Below are 21869 nucleotides of genomic sequence, written 5' to 3'. Positions count from 1 at the left end.
CTCAAAAGGATGGGAAGAGACAGAATTGTCCAAAAAGGCAACCAGCAGTAACAAGTATTGCCAAATGGCCTGTGTATAAAGTTCTTGTTATAGGGCTGTGTTTCATGATTTATCAGTCTCTCATTTTGTTTTAGAAACCTTAACCTAGAATTTCTTGTCATTCTTGTACATAAACACAGTTGTTACATATACTACTAAATCAGGATGCTGTAACTATGACTTTGTGTCATTAGGCTGACCTTATTTTTGGGATTGTTAAAAGAAAAAAGCATTTGTAGCTTATGTTTGTATTTACTTCCTTTTATAGAATTAAAGAATTGAAGAAGAATTGCAGCTTTATACCCCGCCCTTCTCTCTGAATCAGAGACTCAGAGCGGTTTACAATCTCCTTTATCTTCTCCCCCAGCACCCTTTGAGGTGGGTGGGGTTGAGAGGGTTCTCACAGCAGCTGCCCTTTCATGGACAACCTCTGCAATAGCTATGGCTAACCCAAGGCCATTCCAGCAGGTGCAAGTGGAGGAGTGGGGAATCAAACCCAGTTCTCCCAGATAAGAGTCTACGTACTTAATCACTACACCAAACTGGCTCTCACTTATACCCCACTTTTCTCCCCAATGGGAACCCAAAGTAGCTTGCAACATTCTCCCCTTCTCCATTTCATCCTCATAACAACCCTTCCAGCCTCCAGAAATCAGGTCCCCGAGATAAAATGGATGTTTTGGAGGGTAGACACTATGGCATTGTACCCCACTGAGGTCCCTGCCCTCCCCAGACTCCATTCCCAAATTTTCAGGAGTTTCTCATTCTGGATATGGCAACCTAACCTCCTCCATCCTCCACTGGTGGCCAGAGAGGACTTGGCAACCCTGCTGTAAAGTAGGTTACACTATGAGTGTATGATTGGCCCAAAGTAATTAAGCAAGCTTTCACAGCAGAGTGCTGATTCAAACCTGGATCTTCCAGCTCCTAGCCCAGCATTCTAACCACTATATACCATGCTGGTGTGTGCATGTATTTGTGTATTCACACACACAAAAAGTCTGTACCTGTCCATTAATAAACAATCAGAATGTATTCCAAAATTAACCCATGTTGCCAAGTACTAAGCCAATTTGAACTTTATCTCATTAATGTAAGAGATACCCAAGGATTGTAGGTGACTTTCAAGCCTCACAAGTTGTTTAAAAATGGTGGGGTCATTTGGAGAAGATGGTAAAGAAGGGGACTAATAGTACTGCCTTTGAGTATGTGTCCTTCTTTAGAGGTATGAGGTTGGGCTCACTTACTGAGTTTTCCAATATTTGGAAGTAAAGTACTCCATGTTTCCAAGTATTCTGCCCTGAATCCATCCATTGAAAAAAGAATAAGGGGTGGCAGATCAAAACTGAAAAGAAACACAATAGAATCAACCTGTTACAAGTCAGGAAATTTTCTACTTTAATTCATAGCTCAGCCTTGTAAAAACCTAGATTAGAAATTCTTAAAATGAATGTGAACACCCCTTGACCCATTTTAATTTGCAGTCAGGGGGAAATGAACTAGGAAAGCTGACTGTCAGGGACACATCATATTTCTTGTTGCTACTACTTCAGCTTATAAGGAGAAAGGAACTTCCTTAGTGTGTAGGACACGTCTCAAGGAGCAGGAAAACTGCTGATGAGATTCTGACCTGACTCCATTCCGGCTGCATTCTGTGCATTGCAGCAATACAACCACAGCAGTGATAGTTCCAACCTGTCGTTCAGCTCTGTTTCTGTGATCCATTCAGCGGTATGATAATGCGGAAGACCACTGGGTGATAATGCAGTAACCAAAAGTGAATCAGAACTGTCTCAGAACATAGCATCCACAAAGAATGCATAATCTACCAGGGACTGGTAGTTAAAGTTTAAAGTTCCTTTAATTTAAGCTCAGGCAGGGCTTTCTTAAAATGTCACTGAAATGAATGATGGGAACACAGAACCAGAGTCTTGATGACCCATACTCCAAAGTTACCTGCCTCACTGTTACTAAGGTATACCTTCTTGCATGAGGTAGCAACACTCCTTATTGAGATAGCACAGTGTGAAAGTCTTATCTGTAGAGAACTAGTGCAGGACAAACACTGTGCATTTCCTAAATATTTATTTAGGATCAACATGCTTAGAACATCAGGCTTTCAAATTACCTTATGGATGCTTATTATTAAAACTCAGTGCAAACCTAGAAGTCAGTTTCCTGTTGTATCTGATAACTATTGACAGTTCAATCCTGAATTTGACTAAACATGCCCTAAAGTTCTGGCAAAGGAACAACCCTTTTCTCTTGCATTCCCACTTGGAAGTGGTCGTAGTTTGATGCACTGCCCCTGGACTTCATGATTAAAGCTGGTAAAATAAGCCAATACCTCTTATCCAAGTAAGTGCTTCCTCCACATCATTTAAATTGGATGGTAAATTTGCTGCAAAGATTCTGTGTAGTCCTCTCTCTCCCTCTTACACACACACACACACGAGTCAGTAGATTTAACTACACATGACGTTATCAGTATTCGTGTCATAAATTATTGTTATTCATAAAGGTATGCACTTTCCTGACTAATTCAGTTCTTTCATATAGCTGATGATGAATCTCTTTCTACAGTATCGTCTCGTAACTCATTAACACATTTCAAAGCTGGTCGCACAAAAAAGATATCAATTTAAAATGTGACCATTGGATTCTGACCTCTAGTTCAAGGAAACAATGCATTTATATAATCAAGGAAATAGCTAAAGGTATATATTCAAAATTCAAACCTTGTTTTCACTTCTCTTTATGAGAGTTGATTCTCCCTTTTTGCTCTATTTATGTGTCTGTTGAAATGAGTGTTCTGTTCTGCCCTACTTGCTTTTTCACACCATGGCAAAAGCATACTCTTCTACACCTTTAGCTTAGAAGTAATTCCATAGATATAAATTGAGTTTATTTCCAAGCCTCCCCTTCTAAGATAGATAGATAGATAGATAATTTTATTTGTATCCTGCCCTCCCCGCCGAGGCAGGCTCAGGGCGGCTAACAACATCATACAAATTTCAATTATACAAAAAGCAAAAAACACAAAATTACATTTAAGCATTAAAATTCTGATTAGGTTTAAAATTAGTTAATTAAGTTAATAAAAGTGCTAATACTGTTCTTTAGGATGGCGGTTATCATTAACAATTTCTTCCTTCGTCAGCGAAAGCTAGTCGGAAGAGGAAGGTCTTGCAGGCCCTGCGGAATTGTTCAAGGTCCCGCAGGGCCCGCATTTCCTCTGGAAGTTGGTTCCATAGGCTCGGGGCTACAGAGGAGAAGGCCCGGTTACGGGTACATTGCAGCTTCACCTCTCTCGGTCCGGGAGTAGTCAACAAGTTTTTTCCAGCTGACCTCAGTGCTCTCTGGGGTTCATATGGGGAGAGACGGTCCCTAAGGTAGACAGGTCCTCGACCATATAGGGCTTTAAAGGTAATGACCAGCACTTTGTAACGAACCCGGTATGTAACTGGCAGCCAGTGCAGCTCGCGCAGTCCAGGCTGTATGTGCTCCCATTTAGGAAGCCCCAGCAACAGCCTAGCCGCCGCATTCTGCACCAGCTGCAGCTTCCGGGTTCGGTACAGAGGCAGCCCCATGTAGAGGGCATTACAGTAATCCAGTCTCGAGGTGACCGTTGCATGAAGTACCGTTGCCAGATCTTGGCGCTCTAGGAAGGGAGCCAACTGCCTTGCCCGCCTTAGATGGAAAAAGGCTGACTTGGCGGTGGCTGCAATCTGGGCCTCCATTGATAATGAAGGCTCCAGTAAAACTCCCAGACTCCTAACCCGGTGCGCCGCTTTCAGCGGCACCCCGTCGAAGACCGGAAGAGGTATTTCCCCTTCCCGAGCGCCCCGACCCAGACAAAGGACTTCTGTCTTCGCTGGATTCAATTTCAGCCCGCTCCTCCTCAACCAAGTTGCCATATCCTGCAAGGCCCGGTCTAAATTCTCAGGGACGCAGTCAGGCCGGCCGTCCATCAGCAGATAGAGTTGGGTGTCATCTGCGTATTGATGGCACCCAAGTCCGTATCCCCTGGCAATCTGGGCAAGAGGGCGCATGTAGATATTGAATAACATTGGTGAGAGAACTGCCCCCTGGGGCACTCCACAGTCCAGTGTGTGCCTCCGGGACCGCTCGCCCCCAATAGCCACCCTTTGTCCCCGATCCTCGAGGAAGGAGGAGAGCCACTGTAAGGCAGACCCCCTCACCCCTATGTCGGCGAGGCGGCAGGTCAGTAGCCGATGGTCGACCGTGTCGAACGCGGCCGACAGATCTAGCAGCATCAGCACCGCCACACCACCCCGATCCAGATGCCGTTGGAGATCATCTACCAGGGCAACCAGTACTGTCTCCGTCCCATAGCCCGGGCGAAAGCCGGACTGGCAAGGGTCTAGGATGGAAGCGTCATCCAGAAAGCTCTGCAACTGCAACGCCACTGCCCTCTCTATTATTTTACCTAAAAATGGTAAATTGGAGACCGGTCGGTAGTTTGCCAATTCGGCCGGGTCTGCTGTACTTTTTTTCAAGAGGGGTCGGACCAAAGCCTCTTTCAGAGATGATGGAAAACGCCCCTCCAAGAGGGATCTATTTATGATGTCCCGTAGAGGACAATCTAGCTCCCTCAGGCAGGATTTAATTAGCCAGGAGGGGCATGGGTCCAGATCACAAGTTGTAGGGCGCGCAGAGGAGAGGATTCCGTCAACTTCCTCCAGGCTGAGCGGGTCGAAATGATCCAGAGTTAAATCAGAAGACAGGCGTGGGGCCTCGGGCTCATGTACTGTGTCTAAGGTGATGGGCAGGTCTTGGCGGAGTGACGTGATTTTGTCTGCAAAAAATCTCGCAAAAGCCTCACAGCCTATTTCTGATTCACTAGCGTTTGGTCTGCCCTGGGGCAGCGTAGTTAAATGTCCAATTATTTTAAACAATTGCGCCGGGCGCGAGTTTGCAGACGCAATCTTGGCCGCGAAGTACTTCTTCTTCGCGGCCTTGACTGCCATCTCATACGACCTCATAAACGTTCTGTAGGATGTTCTCGCCGCTTCGCCACGAGTGCGCCGCCACTGCCTCTCTAGTCGTCGGAGTCCTTGTTTCAACCGGCGTAGCTCCGAGGTATACCAGGGAGCCAGCCTTGAACGAGGGCGCAGAGGACGTCGGGGTGCGATCTCGTTGATTGCCCCAGATAGCCGGTCTTGCCAGGCATCAACCAGGGCATCAAGGGAATCGCAAGGGGGCCAAGGATCCCGAAGAGCCATTTGGAACCGTTCCGGGTCCATCAGGCTCCGCGGGCGAGCCAAAATAGGCTCTCCGCCCTTACAGGGTTGAGGTAGCGTCTCCATACGGGCCTTGAGGGCCAAGTGATCCGACCATGGTATCGCCTCCGTTGCGATTTCGTTCACTTTAATCCCGGCCGCAAAGATCAGATCTAATGTGTGCCCAGCCTGGTGCGTGGGAGTCGTGACAAATTGGGAGAGTCCCAGTGTCGCCATGGAAGACACTAGGTCCATCGCCCGAATGGAAGCCGCGTCATCGGCATGGACATTGAAGTCGCCCAGGACTACGAGCCCCGGGTACTCCAACGCCCAGCCGGACACCGCCTCCATCAGGGATGGTAAGGCGCTGGCCGGTGCGTTAGGCGGATGGTACACCAGCCAGATCGCCAACCTCTCCCCGACTTCCCACGCAAGGCCGACACACTCAATACCGTCAATCTTTGGGGCCGGGAGGGCCCGGAAGGAGTAAGCCTCCCGTATGAAAATCGCCACCCCGCCCCCCCGCCCGCTAATCCGCGACTGGTGGAAGAAGCTCATTGATTTCAGTGGACTCAGAAGGGGATACATTTGTTTAGGATTGCTTTGCTCTTTCAACTTTAGACAATTCAGAATTCAGGAAGAGAAAAAGTATCCTTGGGATGCCATGCAAGAAAGGGAAAAAACTTACTAACATGGGAAAATTACATTAAGAATAATTACCTGATTATCAAAATAAGTTATTGTGATAGTGGAGTAGATGCAATTGGTCTGAGGATGAAAGGTAACTAAAAGCACCATTAAGAAACCATGCTAAACTTTCCCTCAGTGAGCTGGTCCCCTTCCTTGAGGCAGTAGCAGTATGGGTCAAGTTGAGCTTAGGTGAGCACCCTGAGGCATCATTCGGATGGTGAAGGGTTAACCCTGAGTGGTGTCATTATCCTCAACCCATAGATCCTGTGGCTAGGGAGACAGGATGTGGCATTCCCTCGCCCCAGCATCATAAATGCTTGGCAAGGAGGAGCCTGAGTCATATGTATGTGATAGCTCATGGCTCAGAGTCAGAATGGTCTCACTTAAATCCAGGGATGCACAAACAAAGAGGAGACTTGACTCTTCTGCATCCCACCAATGTCTCACACTTTGTCTGGGTTTTGAATGAGGTTTTGGCCTTTAGGCACCACAGATCCCCTTTGATTAATGCCAACAAATAAATAAAGTTGGCCTCTGTATTGCCCAACAGAAAGTGTTGGTACTTCTCAGGGGCCATTTTGTAGAAAAATAGGTGGTGGAGCTCATCCAGGGATTGTTATGCAGCTGCACCTACTATTTAATGGACAAGGTAGGTAGGAAGGAGGGCATCAGAAAGGTTCAGGAACTGTGCTTCTGTGAGCTCCTGCTGAAGGCCTGGCTCTTCTTATTCCAGGTCTACATGAAAATAAACTATTGTGATAGTGGAGTAAATGCAATTGCTCTGAGGATGAAAGGTAGCAGTGAAAATATCATTAAAAAACAGTGCTAAACTTTCTGTCAGAAGTTACTGTATTTCATGGACTTGAACTGTAGCCTGATCCTGTATCTCATTTATGGTCTTTTAAACTGTTGATGTCAGCTTGAATAACGAGAACATTACCTTTGTGCATATTTATATAACAAAACTATAAAGATTTACTTTTCAATAATTGCACACAATATAATCTTACCCTGCTGGGCATTCAGAACCGCTAAATGAGACACATGAATCCTTCACCCATGGGGTTTCTCCTGAAAAGCCATATAAGAAGATACAAATTTAAATAGTTTTTTTAAAGATCCATTTCTAAGCCTCTCCTTCAATTGTTATGAGGGCCAGCATCACCCTCCTAATAACGCCTTAAGGTGTGCTAATCTATCACTGAGTTCTAAAATAAATAAAACAAGTGGGAACCCGCAAGAACTTACAGGAGGCATCTAATTTCCCTCTCCCTACTAGTTTCTCTCTTCCCTTTTCTGAAAGCCCACAGAGCCTCTTCCCTTTTCCTGCTTCTTTCTCTCCTTCTGGGGTTGCTAATCTCCTGATGAGGTGTGGAGATCTCCCAGCTACAGAGATAAGTTCCCATTAGGGTTGCTAGCTTCATATTGGGAAATTCCTGGAGATTTGGGGATGAGGCCTTGGGACAGCAAGGTTTGGGGAGGGAAGTGATTTCAGCAGGGTATAATGCCATAGAGTCCACCCTCCAAAGAAGTCATTTTCTCTGAAAAATTGATCTCTGTAGTCAGGAGATTAGTTGTAATTCCTGGTGATCTTAGGGCTGCCAGGCTCCTGCTGGTGTCAGGGATCTCCTGCCCTGGAGGGCCCCAACCCGCGGGCAGGGAGCAGGCTGCTGGGGGAATCCCTGCCCCTGAAGAGACTCGTCAGCGTGTGTTGTGCCCAGTGCAATGACCTGGAAGTGGCGTCGTCACACCAGTGATGCTCTAGGTCTCATTTTACCACGAATCCTAGAGCATTTCTTGTGTTACGCTCTAGGAATCGTGGTAAAACTCCATGGTACCATAGAGTTTTATCATGGGTCCCAGAGTGTCCCTGGTGTGGCGTCCCCAGTGTGATGACATCACTTTGGGGTGACATCATCGCACCAAACGTGATTTGTGTGCACGAGAAACAAATCCCCCGCCACAGCAGCGGAGGGACTTGGCAACCCTAGGTGATCTCCAGTTCCCACCTGGAGGCAGGCAACCCTAGTTCCCCTTGAGAAAATGGCTGCTTTGGATGCTGGCTTGGGAAAAACTAAAATTTAGAAAATCTGCTAGGAAAACTAACTCTGAAATTGCAGGGTGGGGTAGCTTTACATTTGTTGCCAACCACTCTGGTTGTGGAAATGTATGAAAATGTATAAAAATTCATAACTGAAGAGCAAAGCATTGGCAGGTTTGCGCAGAACAGGAAACTCAGCAGATAACAGATCAACCAGCTGTCTGAAAGAACTTTTAAACTACACCAATGTCTATTGTCGATAGTCAATTTTTTAAAATGCATTCAAAACAAGAGGCAAAAGTAGTAGATCAGTTAAAGAGACCTACTTATGAATGTTTCTCCACCCCACTCAGACAATAAGGTAGCCTCGCCTAACACCTCTCAACCTTCAGTGCAACTTTGCATTCAAACAAAAATTGAAAGTGAAGTGTTTCTGGAAAGACAGTTAAAACTATATAAACATGCTTTGGAACATTTCCCTTCACCTTTGCAAGTGCTTTTGTAATTTGTGCAGCAATCCTTCTTCTCCAAGCAATCCTCAGAACAAGAGCAAAAGGTTCCGGCCATTCGCGTCTCACCACAGCGTGATTTAGTGCAAGACCAGCTCCAAGCTACAGAAAAGGAATTGGTTTTAATAACCATGTATTAACACTTTCTGCAATGATACATGCAGGGCTTTATTTGAGCAGGAATGCACAGGAACTCAGTTTTGGCTGGCTCGGTGTCAGGCGGTGCGGCCTAATATGCAAATGAGTTCCTGCTGGGCTTTTCTACCAAAAGATACATGTAAAGAATTCCTGATAGGAAACTGAAGGTTCATGGGATACAGAATTATTCCCATGAAGAAGCATATATTCCCCTTCAAATATTTCCCCAGGAGCTAGTTGGCATGGGTATTTTTCTATACATTAAATGTGCAGGTGTGTTCTTGTTTGACACTAATGTCCTCACAGGTGGCAGCAACTGAATGGTCTGTTTAGAGTTGCCAGTTTCCTGGTGGGACCTGAAGATCTCCCAGAATTACAGCTGACCACCAGAATACAGAGGTGAATTTCCCTAGATAAAATGGCTGGTTTGGAGGGTATACTCCAGGGCTTGAATTCAGCAGGAGCTCACAGCAGCACAGCTCCTGAACCTCCAGCCAGGGTCTGCATGCAGTGGGGAGTTCTCTCCCCACTGCACACAGATCCCGGGGCATATGCAAATGAGATATGCTACTGAGCTCCTGCACCTTCTTTTCTACAAAACGACCCCTGGTATCCTCTATGACATTATATGTCACTGGGGTCTCTCACCTCCCCAGGCTGAAATATTCAGGAATTTCCCAACCTAGAGTTGGCAACTTTGGGTATTTTGCTTTCTTTCTAAAAGGGGGGGGGGGGTGCATGTTTGATTTATACTTCAGTAGTTATAATTGTATCATCAGTGTGTTGTATCATTGTATCTTCCTTTAGTATCCTTTGCAGTTTTTTGGGGGTGGGTGGGGGGGATGGGAGGTTAATAGTGATGGCTATAGCTTTTCAACAAATCTGCACAGAGCAGATTTTCATGTCTAGCTACTGATTATGATAGGGTTGCCAAGTCCGCTGTTTCTCATAGCGGGGGACGTTTGCACAGATGCGATGCAATAATGTCACCCAAAAGTGATGTCATTAAAATGGCGTCGTCGTGCGGGGCCGCTCTAGGTGTTTCTGGGGGAAACTCTATGTTTTTTCCGAATGCTCTAGCCTTTTGGGAGGTAAAAACTCTATGGTACGTATTGTACCATAGAATTTTCCCTCCCAAATGGCTAGAGCATCTGGGAAAACCATAGAGTTTTCCCAGAAACGCCTAGAGCGGCCCCGCACGTGCGCCACCATTTTGATGACATCACTTCCGGGTGACATCATTGCATCAGCAATGTAGGCAGAGGTTCCCCCTGCCAGCGCAATGTGGGCTGGCGGGTTGGGAACCTCCTGGGTGGGGGAACCACCACCCAGACCCTGGCAGTCCTAGATTATGATCAGTATCCTAAAATAGCATTGCTTAGAAACTGGGAATAATTTATTTACTAAATAAACTTTGTGTTGTTGTTATTCACTTATTAAATTTAAAAGTCATTGATTTAAGGAAAAGACATTTACAAATTTATTTACGTTTCCCACCCATAATAGTAGTCAGTGAAAGCTGCCGTTTCTGTGACTGAGAGCAGTATATGTGTTATAGCCTAGCATTTCATACCTTCCTGTAGATTAGACTCCCTCCTAGCTTTGTCATTAGTCCAAATCCTGTTCCTCTGCAGTTTGACAGGGGAACACTAAGAATGGGGTTAGCCCTATGGAAATTTGTAATAAGAAGCTGGATACAGATCAATGAATGACAGCATTAATATCCTAATATTTCATTTGCTCCGCTCTTTATCCATGGTGGAGGCAGTCCTCTGCTGCACAGCACCTTCCTCTGAGGTTTGGCACTTTCTGGATCATTGAAAGATGCTAACCTTGCATGAGTAAAAACTCCTAACACGGGGAAACACACTGTGCAGACTGCAGACTGCAATGCAGCTCTAGTAGAAGCCTAAGATACAAGCCAAGGAATATCTATTAGAAGGAACATCAGACATACAGTAGAAACAATTGCAATTTGGAAAAGAAAAATCTCAGAGAACATGGAAATCTGTAGCTGTGCAGAGCTTTAACTATAGATAAGCTGGAAAGGCTGAACTGTAGAGTAGGTTGGATAGAGATGCCAGGCTTCCCGCTATAAAGTAGAAACAGTTACAGTCTGGAAAAGAAAAATCTCAGAGAACAAGGAAATGTGTAGCTGTGCAGAGCTTTACCTTGAAAGGCTAACTGTAAAGTGGGTTGGATAGGGATGCTAGGCCTCCCACTACAGAGGGATCCTTCCCAGTATCCTGGCTGATTGCCTGCCAGTACCTGAAGTGCTAGCAGGAGGAGACGTGGGTAATAAAGCATGCAGCAGCACGTTGATGTCACTTCTGGTAAAAACTGTAAATGACCTAGTGGACACTCTAGCATTTATAAAAACTCTATGGTTTCTAACATTTACAAAACTCTATGGGTTTTGTAAATGCTATGGCATCTAAAGATGTCACTTCATGCCAGCATGATGATGGTGCATCAAGCCATGTCCTCCAGTTTCTCCCAGCTAAACTGGGAATTTCTACCAATTCTCCCTTCCACTACAGACCCACCATATCATTCCCTAGGAGAAGTACTTTGTGAACTTCAGCGGACTGTAGGGGGAGAAGGGAGTGAGATCACTTCTGTTGGAAGTCTGGATCAAGCCCCATGCTTGTCTGCATCACAAGACCCAGAAGTTAGCGGCAGCTTTCACTTAAAATATTTGGGGTAACTATTTTAATTCTTCTTTGTGCTGTTGGGACTCTGATGCAAGTCTGGATCAAGCCCCATGTTTGTATTCTTCATAAGATCCAGAAGTTAAAGTGATGGCTTTCACTTAAAATATTTGTGCTATAAACCACAGACCAGTGGGGCAAACCATCTTGATTTTATGAGTAGCATTTTTTCTTTTCTTTTCTGTTTGGTATTTTTATATTTGTGTGTGTGTGTGTGTGTGCCTGGAAGTCATGACAACCTTTGGTGACTGGGGGCTTGGAGTATTTAAAATCCTATATAAATGCTAATTACAAAGGGGAAAGGAAGGCACTTCCACAGCATGTGGTCCTAAGCATGGATGAACACATGGCTACTTTCAATAACCCTAGGGAAATGTATGATCTCAGCACTGGAAGGGAGGAGCAGAATCCAGGCAAGATGGAAGGTGAGTATATAAAATATGGTGGATGTATGTATATAAAGGTTGTGATGCCAACTTGTCAATATTAATGCCAGAATTTTGATGAATACTTTTCAATATATTGCAAAATTGGTTTACACAAAAAAAATATTAATGCCAGGATTAGTATTACTCATTGTGGAGAGATTGTTTTTGACAGTATTCTTATGGCAACCAAAATTATTGTTCTGGCCCTTACAAGGGTTTGCTTATTCACAGAACTCATTTGTTTGTGCCCTACTGGCTTTAGGGAGACCTCTCTATTTCTTGCCGTACTTCTACAATTTTATTTCAAATCTTAATTTGTTATTTTTGTGGGCTTTGACTTCTTTTAATCCAGAGAACAAACTGACTTCCTTGTACCTCTGTGGTTTTCAGGGACCTGAGTTACGGAAGTTCATATGTTTGCCTTCCTTTCTCCTCTTTTCAAAATTTAGTAATTCTGCTGGGAGTTGTTATTGTACTCGAGCTAGTGTGGCTGTTTTATGCTTTGACTTTCAAAACCAACTTGCTGAGGCTGAGCCATTCCAGGAAACATTTTCCTTGACTGGGCTGCATCACCCTTATAATTAAATCGCAAGCTTTTGTTTTAATGTTTGATTTCTATCAGTTTACCAAAGCCAACTGTGCTAGGGGGCGCTGTTAGCCCCCCAAAAGCCAATTTTCACTAAACTTGGTGAGCAGGTAAGGGAGAGTCTGTGGAAGAGTTTGCTGCCAGTTTGGCATCTGTAGCCCATTGTGGGGGGCATTCTACCACCTCCCAAACTAACAAACCACCAAGGGGCACTTGCTTTGGGGGGGGGCTGTAACTCAGCCCCCAAAATCCAATTCTCACCCGACTTGGACAGCAGGTAGAGTAGAGTCCGCTGAAAAGTTTGCCTCAAGTCTGGCATCTCTTGCACACTTGGGGGCCATTCTACCCTTTCCCAAATCAAACAAACCATGAATCAGTTCAGGAAATCAGGGCGGGGGGGGGGGGATGAATCAACATGAACCAATGAATCAGGCAACCAAACAAACCATGAACCAAAATGAACCACCATTTTCCTGGTTCATGCCCATCTCTAGTTCCCTGGTTCCAAGTAATGATACCACTGACAGGAGGTCCAGTTCCCACCCACCCTGAGCACTGTGGTTCAGTCAACAATAAAAATAATTTATGCAGGAAGGAAAGACCTACTTGGTTCAACACAGAGAATTTCATAATCCAAGCAGCAGGCTTGATGTTCTGTGCATTTGCCATCACACCTGCAACCAGTCATCTTTTCACCTGTTTCATTACAACTATTTCTGCAGCTGACTGAAAAGAGAACCCAAAATAATTAATAGTGACCTAAATGTGAGCAGATAGAGAGTAATGCCTAAGCACATATTCCCACCCCCTAATGCTGGTTATACTCAGTGGTTATGAAAGTGAGTTATAAATTCATAGGGACAGTCACAAAAGATGTCAGGTTGATTGCTTCTATGCACACCTTCCATGCAGTGAGATGTATGAGTTCCAAATGTGTGTGACTCACATACACCACCTCAGAAAATATACATATGACACTGGCTTCTATGCAATACCTGAAGGATTGCTTCCTTACCTTTCATCTACACATTAACTAATGGGAGCCTTTTGCAGAATGTGTTTAAAACATAACATTTTATGGTTAACTCGTGTAGGCTTCTCTAAATCACTTAAGCTGGTGCTGGCATGTTCCTCTGGGCTCTGGCACAAGAAACTTTCTGCCAACACAAAAGGCTTTCTGGCTGTGGAGGAGGCTTTATCTGTGGAACATGGTGTCAGCAGAACAGACTAGTAAGATCCAACCTACTTTGGGCAATTGAAATTCACTGAATAGGATCATACAATTCTGAACTGTGGGCACCCACTGCCTCTGCCATATTTCAGAATTTATAACTAGCCACAACTGAATTAATAAGTTGGGTCATATATTTCCATTAATTGCAAATTGTACTTGACACTTCTCAACTAAGTGAAAAATGAGTCAAAAACTATTCACTTTTGTCTGACTTCACATTCATATTCATTTAGGACATGGAATCCACAGTAAGTTAAACAAATAAAATATATTCTTCTTTGTAAATTATGTATTTGTGCCAAACAATATTCACAATGAAATTATTTTAGTGGGCTTCAGTATTCCCATATATAGGCAGCAATGGGGTTGACTTCAGTTCACCAGAAAATCGTCATACATACTTGATCTTCATAACCTGCCTGGCTGAAACAGATCAAAAGTTAACCTACTCCAATATTCCAGGTGCTTCTAAATGTTCATAAACAAGAAGTGTTTGTTCCCAGAATCTGACCTTCAGAAGCACAGAGGTTCCATTTAGCTGTCATAACCTATTGTTGTGTTATTTTTGCAATACTGCCAATAACTGCCCTCTTTTTATAAATGGAAAAAGCAGAAAAATCAAAACCAACTTATTTGAAGTATTTATTGAATGTTTGGTTGCTCATTTACATGGGCTCGAACCTGAAAGACACATGTAATCTCCTTTTCATGGGTTCATTTGTAACCAAGTTCTCACTGAAGTAGAAAACCAGTCTATGGGTTATAGCACTTCAGATTGTAGATGGGAACTTACACTAGGAAATATCCTTCCATCCAAACAAGTCCTCTCACTTTATTTAATTTTATTTAATTTACTTGATTTATAGCAGGGATGGTCAAACTGCAAATTGGGAACCACACACAGCTCTTTCATACATATTGTGCAGCTCCCGGGGGTCAAGGAGGAACTTAATGCAGGCTTACTCTCAAGTAAGCATGCTTAGCACTGGGACCTAAGTCAGCCTCTGAGCACTGACCCATAGGTAGGTGACTATTTCCACTGTGTGTGAAGCAAGGAAGAAGGGGAAATAGGTAGGCTAATATTTGAAAGATTATCTACTTGGGCCCTCTTCAGTTTGTGCCAGTAATTTAAAAGGGCTTTATATGCATGTGCCCAAGGAGAAGGAAGGCCTAATTTGGCTCTCAGCAACACAGTTTGGGTATTTGAAGGTAGTGCTAATAAACTTTTCAGAAAGAGGTTTTGAATTCTCTCAAAGTTTGCAATCAGGGCATCATTCCATCCCTAAACTACTATACCATACAGATGTTGGGCAATTATCTTACTCTGAAAGAGGTTTAAGTGCGAGTCTTTCTGAAATGGTAACATTTGAGAATTGCCACCCACAACCAGAGGGATGTTGATTTTATAATTTCTATGTGTGCCTTTTAGGAGAGTGTGTCAGTAAAAGTGATACCCAGATATCTAAAGATTTGGCATTGATCAACTGGGGTCCCATCTATCGTCCATTTTTCAAAGACTATTACCTTGGTCTTTGAATAGGTTATTCAGAGCTCTTCTTTACAAAAGTCACTAAGCCTGCACAGTGACCTTCTTAAGCCGATGTGAATGTCAGGATCAGCCAGGTATCAGTCAAACAAACTTTTCTGATGATAAAGTTTATTAGTACTGAAATGCCAGCACTAATCTATACATGACCAGCATTTCCAGGAATTAGTAGTAATGGTTACAGTGAGGTAGATGTAGGGCAAATTCTGTCCAGATAAATTCTGGGGCCCATTCCTCCTGCCTCTAAGATGTCCAACTGTATTCCCACCACTCTCATCAGTTCAGTCCAAGATCACTCCAGTTAGGAAGGTATCTTTGGAAAAGCCTAGATGCTGGTTGTCTTAGTAACACAATAGCACAGCAAGCGTGGGATACACCAAGTTAGCAGCAGAAGTGAAAGTACAGAAGTTCCCCATCCCACCCCACCCCAAACAGCACATCTCTTCTTTCAACAGACGTTGACATAATAACCAGTATGGATTATGGCAGGTACGCCTGACAGCAAGTTATGGACAACAAAACCATATTGTCAGCATAAGGGAGGACTGGAATCTTCAGTGAGCCAAGGTGAGGAGGAAAGAGGTCAGAGCCTGAAAGCCTCTTAGTGATGTCATTAATGTAAAGGGAGAGAGGCAAGAATGCAACCCTGTTTCATACCTCTGACTACTTAGATACCATCTGTCAGAGAACTTGAGATACCTACCATATTTTTAGATGATATGTTACTATGGAGTTCCCTTATTAGATGTAGAAGGAGCTTGTCAGTATTTGTACTTACCAGCTTAGACCACAGCCTTTCTCTATCGACTGAAGCAAAAGCAACCACAAGATCAACAAAGGCTGCATATAGGTGTTCACAGGAGCACAGCTCCTGAACCTTTCTGAGGGTTCCCCCTCCACCTCCCCATATACCTTGTCCATTGAATAGTAGGGGCACCTGCATAACAATCTCTGGATTAGGAGAGCAGGCAGCCAGCCAGCCACCAGAAGCTTTGCCAAACTCCAACAGCCCTCATTAACCCCTGGAGAAGCCCGCACCATCCTTTCTCCACTTCTTATGTGATTTTGGGTGGCAGATGTCTTCCTGGCCTTTTGACTGTGGAGGTGGGGTAGCCAAGGAGAGCCCCAGGTGAACAAGGCCTGCTTGAGATGGCTGGATCTCTAGCCAGCCCAAGCAGGCCTCACTTGCCTGGGGCTCTCCTTTCTTGTGTTGGGTTGTTTTTGACTGGTGAGGGGGGGCATATGCTAATGAGTTATGCTAATGAGCTCCACCACCTATTTTTCTACAAAACAACCCCTGTCTATTACAATCTGTGGCTAGACAGTGCAGCAGCAGGCACTAGTTAATGGTAATTTGGTCCTTTCTAAAACCAACTTGTTCTGGGAAGATGACTTGTTTGTCAGCTTCCCAGTCTTCCAGTTTTCTCAGTAAAATTTTGCTATAATGTTCAGAGGCTATATCCAGCAAGCTGATAAGGGTGATAGTTATGAATATCCAATTCATTACCCTTTTATATATTGGCACAACAATGCTTTGTTTCTGGCCAGCAGGAAGGAGTCCAGAGTTTATCTGGGTTAACACCTCTGCCAGTACAAGGGCCCACCAATTAGAAAATTGCTTCAAAAGCTCTGGAGGGATCATGTCTTCTTCAGGAGCCATTTCATATGAAAGAGAATAAGGCTTTTAAACTCAGATATCACTGAGGTGCCACTGAACTGCAGTCCCAACTGCAGTCTAAAATGATGCAGCCCATATACAGATCTACCTTCTTAGTAAAATTTAAGAATTTTGAAAACATTATGTAAAACTGGGCTATTATAAATATACCTCGAGGTTGTGCTGATTTCCTCAGTCCAAGTCCCAAACCCAGTCCAAGAGATACAATCACCAAAGAAGCTAAAAGAACCTGTTGAAAAAGCCAAATATAGTAAGGCAAAAGTAATCTATTGTGTATTCACTGTCAACAAATGGCATAATCAGCATGGAAGCACTATATTCTCTCCAACTGATGATGGGAGGCGATTGAACCTGGGACCTTCTTAATCCAAAACTAAAGCTCTGCTTGTGAACTATGGTCTCTCCCCAAATCCAGACATTTTGAGGTTATTTTTTTAATGATCGCATTGAAATTTTCTTTAGTTTGGACTGTACCATCTTGTTCTATCCACATCTGCATGTTTCTCCCATGCATATTCCTCTACTGTAAGGCACCTCCAGCTAATGGAACAATATGGTAAGATCCAAACCAGAGGGTTAAAGGATGTAGTCAGATGCAGACCAGTTGGGAGGCAGTAAAGAGCAACTAGGTAACTAAGATCTTACAACTTAACTCTTTTTCAATCTGGATAAATACATAAATAATAATGGGCAAAGAAGTCAGTGTGGAAGTAGGTAAAGTTCAAATTTGAGTCCAGTAGCACCTTAGAGACCAATTTCAGGGTATAAGCTTTTTGAGAAACAAAGTGCTAAGGAGCTTTGACTCTCGAAAGCTTAGGCCCTGGAATTCTTCTAGGTCTCTGGGGTTGCCAGGTCCCTCCTGGCAACCAGCAGGAGATTGGGGGGCAGGGAACTTATCTGGAAAAGAAGAAAGGCCCAGACCTTGTCACTGGCATCTAGGGTTGCCAAGTCCAATTCAAGAAATATCTGGGGACTTTGGGGGTGGAGCCAGGAGACTTTGGGGGTGGGGCCAGGAGACATTGGGGGCGGAGCCAGGAACATGGGTGTGACAAGCATAATTGAACTCCAAGAGAGTTCTGGCCATCACTTTTAAAGGGACAGCACACCTTTTAAAATGTCTTCCTTCCATAGGAAATAATGGATAGGGGCACCTTCTTTTGGGGCTCATAGAATTGGACCCCCTGGTCCAATCGTTTTGAAACTTGGGGGGGGTACTTTGGGGAGAGGCACTAGATACTATATTGAAAATTTGGTGCCTCTACCTCAAAAAACAGCTCCCCCAAAGCCCCCAAAACCTCCAGATCAATTCCCCATTATACCCTATGAGAATCGATCTCCACATAGGGAATAATGAAGACGTTTCCCTCCCCCCCACCCCCGTTTCTGGCAAATCTGATGCAGGGGATTGGCCTCTCTACTCACGAGTTGCTGTCAGCTTCTTCACAGCAACACAGACACACCATCCCAAATTGAAGCCTTTCAATCAAGCCTCTGGAGGTGCAAAGGCACATGGTCCTTTGCAGGTGGGGCGGGGCTTCCCTCCCCCACCAGCCAGCTGACTGGGGGCGGGAAGCAGCCTGGGAAAATGGAAGAATGGCTGCTGCGATCAGGGCTGGCTGGGAAGGGAAGGGCAAGGAGAAGCTGCTGCGATCCGGGGTGGGAAGGGACGAGGAGAAGCATCGGGGATCGGTGGGAAGGGAAGGGGCGAGGAGAAGCTGCTGGGATCGGGGCTGGGTGGGAAGGGTCGCCATTCCCCCTCCGCCGCCCGCTTTCCGGATTTTTGGCGAGCGGGGGAAGAAGGCTCCAAATCGGGGGTCCCCGCCCAGGTGGGGGATTTGGAAAGCCTACTGGCATCACACAGGAAGTGACATCATGTTGTGATGTCCAAATGACACTCTAGTAAAACTGACCTACCAGAGTTTTTGCCAAATATCAAAGCATTTCCTGGATGTTGATGGCATGATGATACTGCTTCCCGTGCAATGCCAGCAACAAGGCCTAGGCCTTTGTCTTTCTCCAAGTAGTCCAGGTAGGTCCCCCTGCTGGCCAGCTGATCAGCAGCCACGGGGACAGGGAAACAGGGAAACCCCACCTCCACTGGGGGGGAGGTCTGGCAACCATATTAATCTCTAAGATGCTACTGGACTCAAATCTAGCTATTCCACTGTAGACCAAAACAGCTACCCTATGAAACTATCTTCAAATTTGGTGGTCTCGCGTAAAAGCAAAAAAATATTGGGCAATGATTTTTAAGATGATTCAAAATGTATGCGCTAGAACAATCCCATTTAAGCCAGAGTGTTTTTTACTGAACATAATGCCAGAGGTTAAGGAAAGAAAAATTAATATGTATACATGTTAACTGCAGCTAGAATACAATATGCTAAAAACTGGAAGAAGGTGGAACCACAGCAGAAATGGACATTTTGACGGTTTTGCTGAGGGAAGAGAGTAAACAAGACTTAAAAGAAGTGTGGCAGCCATTTTATAAATGGGTCAAAAACTATACAATGAAAGAGTGATAGATAAGTGTGTTTTTAGATGCATTTAAATGTTCTATGTATATGTCCTTTTGTGGGTGTTGATGTGTTGGTATGTTTGTGGAAGAGCACCTCATTTTGTTGCTCTCATTTTCTTTTTTGAGAACAATGACAATAAATTTATCTATCTATCTATCTATCTATCTATCTATCTATCTATCTATCTATCTATCTATCTATCTATCATCTATCTAAAGATGGATAGAGAAATTGTACTTTAAATTAGTGTATGAAGATTATGTTAACTTTAATATATAATAGAGACTGTTAAAGGAGTAATATTATCTATGTGAAAGATAATACGTTAATGGAGAAATAAGATTGGAATGTAACCTTTTTTAACCCTACTTACCTCCCCCCCCACACTTCTTTGTACCTGGATTTCCCTATGTTTGAAAATAATAAATAATAAACATGAAACTATCTTCAAATTCAATATATGCTCTCAGCAACATGGCCCTATATAAACATGGGATTTTATGCCCACAGAAACAAAGTTTGCTAGTTCCAGTTTTCCCGGTCATATTTGACCCCCTATACTGTATAGAAAAGCCAAGTATCTATCAGTTGTATCATTACAGAATTAAACCTCAATAAATTTGTCTTAAGTACTTTGGAATACCAGCAGATGGGAGGTGGGGGGTCAGGCTTTATTCAGCCACCTCCCTGAATATCTTCCAGGTCCCCAGTAGGGGTCTGTCACCAGAGGTCATCATGATTTCCAGGTTCACACACACAGGCACATATAAAAATACCAAAATAAATAAATTTGCCTTCAGCTGGGCATTTGCAATAGAGGTATTTATTTATTTATTTAAACTCTCAAAGCAAATATCATTATGAAAACATAATTCAAGAATCAATGGACAATGAATTCATTCAGCACACCAAGCTTCCAACTTGTTCTTCATGCTAGCCTCTAATATAAAGGACTACAAGTATAGTCAACTTGTTCTTCATGCTAGCCTCTAATATAAAGGATTACAAGTTCTTCTAAAAATCCCTAGACCAAGCGAGGCCAGACTGAAAACAACGAGGGAGCAGGCCTTCTCAATAATGGCTCCCCATTGGTGGAATCAGCTACCAGAGGAGGTGCGAGCCCTGCGGGACTTCAATCAGTTCTGCAGGGCTTGTAAAACTGTCCTCTTTCAACTGGCTTTTAAGGTGGAATCCTGAAAATGACATCTAGCTGTCTTGATATATATGAATTGTACCGTAGCACCTTCAATTTATATTGGTTTTAATTTAATTTATTTATCTAACTGCATTTTAACTGTATTTTATTGTATTACTTATATTTTATTGTAATCATGGTATGCACCATGTCCTGTGAGCCCCCCTGAGCCTGCCCTGGTGGGGAGGGCGGGATATAAATAAAAGTTGTTTAATTATTATTATTATTATTATTATTATTATTATTATTATTATTATTATTATTATTATTATTATTATTATTATTATTATTATTATTATTATATCTTGTACCTGAACAACACATAGCTTTACTAAAAGTACACAAAATGATGCTGCCTTTATAGACTATGCCTATAATTGCCATATACTCACCTGGGCAAATATGGCTTGATTTCTAGACACACCAGCCATGGGCACAGACTGACTGCTTAACTTCGTGCTGTGGCAGAAAATGTTATGCTGCAATGTGGCTCAAAACCCTCAAAATGGGATATGTACTTCATTTCTTGGGAGGAGTTGTTGCTGATATCTACACCTACTAGGCTGGCACTGAAAGATGGCTTTGAAGTTTAGAGTAGGTGTTGGATGCAGTGTGGGAACAAGTATAGAGACCGAAGTACTAGAGTAACATACAGCTATTAGTTATCAGTTTGATAATGTGTACAAAAATTTACAGTGCAATCCCAGAGTTATACCCTGTGAAGAAATACATTTTTTTCCCTTTGGAAGTTTAAAATAAGCAAAACCTTCACTCTGAATTTTAAAAGTCCCCCCCCCCCCTTCTAGGCAGAGAAATGGTGGGGGGGAGTCAGTTCAGTTGCTTTCCAGACTTACCTCAGTCCACCTTCATACAAATGCTAATAAATCTAGACAAGGAGATGGTCAAGCCACCCCCCACCCCCCTTTCAGGCAGAGATTTGGAGGTGTCAAATACTAGACAGACTTCAGGAAGGAAACTGTGGAGAGTTCAAGAAAAGCTTCTCTGACCTGGCCTGACCTGATAAAACTCAGGAGTGCAGGAGGCAGGGCTCTTTTGTGCTGAGTCCATCAAAGCAGTGTTATGTCTCTTAAATAAAGCCTCTACGTCAGTCTTCAAGTTTGTTTTATTATCTCCAAGTCAGTCAACGCACACAACATAAAACCACGTCCTACAGATACAAAGTTCACTCTCTACTTCCTATCTTAACTTACGGTATATATAACCCTCTTAAAGGGACATACACCACATCTCCCCCTTTGTCAAGTCATAACATAATCCTTCATCCAAACAGGTGGTCGTCTTGTTCTCGTCC

At 43.7% G+C, this 21869-nt stretch overlaps 1 protein-coding gene across 1 annotated transcript in view; it reads right to left on the bottom strand.

Moving 5' to 3' along the window:
• Positions 1–21019, bottom strand: part of ENPP3 (ectonucleotide pyrophosphatase/phosphodiesterase 3) — an 83386-nt gene extending 62367 nt beyond the window's left edge. The window contains exons 1-6 of the mRNA XM_060239457.1: positions 20950–21019; positions 16994–17072; positions 12992–13111; positions 8499–8624; positions 6983–7043; positions 1287–1384 (exon numbers count right to left, since the gene is read on the bottom strand). Coding sequence (XP_060095440.1) covers positions 1287–1384; positions 6983–7043; positions 8499–8624; positions 12992–13111; positions 16994–17072; positions 20950–20988 — 523 coding nt within the window. The 5' untranslated portion in view covers positions 20989–21019. The remainder of the gene's footprint in view (positions 1–1286; positions 1385–6982; positions 7044–8498; positions 8625–12991; positions 13112–16993; positions 17073–20949) is intronic.
• Positions 21020–21869: the final 850 nt, after the last annotated feature.

Source organism: Heteronotia binoei, chromosome 1, assembly GCF_032191835.1.
Source record: "Heteronotia binoei isolate CCM8104 ecotype False Entrance Well chromosome 1, APGP_CSIRO_Hbin_v1, whole genome shotgun sequence".
NCBI classification, from domain to species: domain Eukaryota; kingdom Metazoa; phylum Chordata; class Lepidosauria; order Squamata; family Gekkonidae; genus Heteronotia; species Heteronotia binoei.
This window is presented reverse-complemented; position numbering and strand designations above follow the sequence as displayed.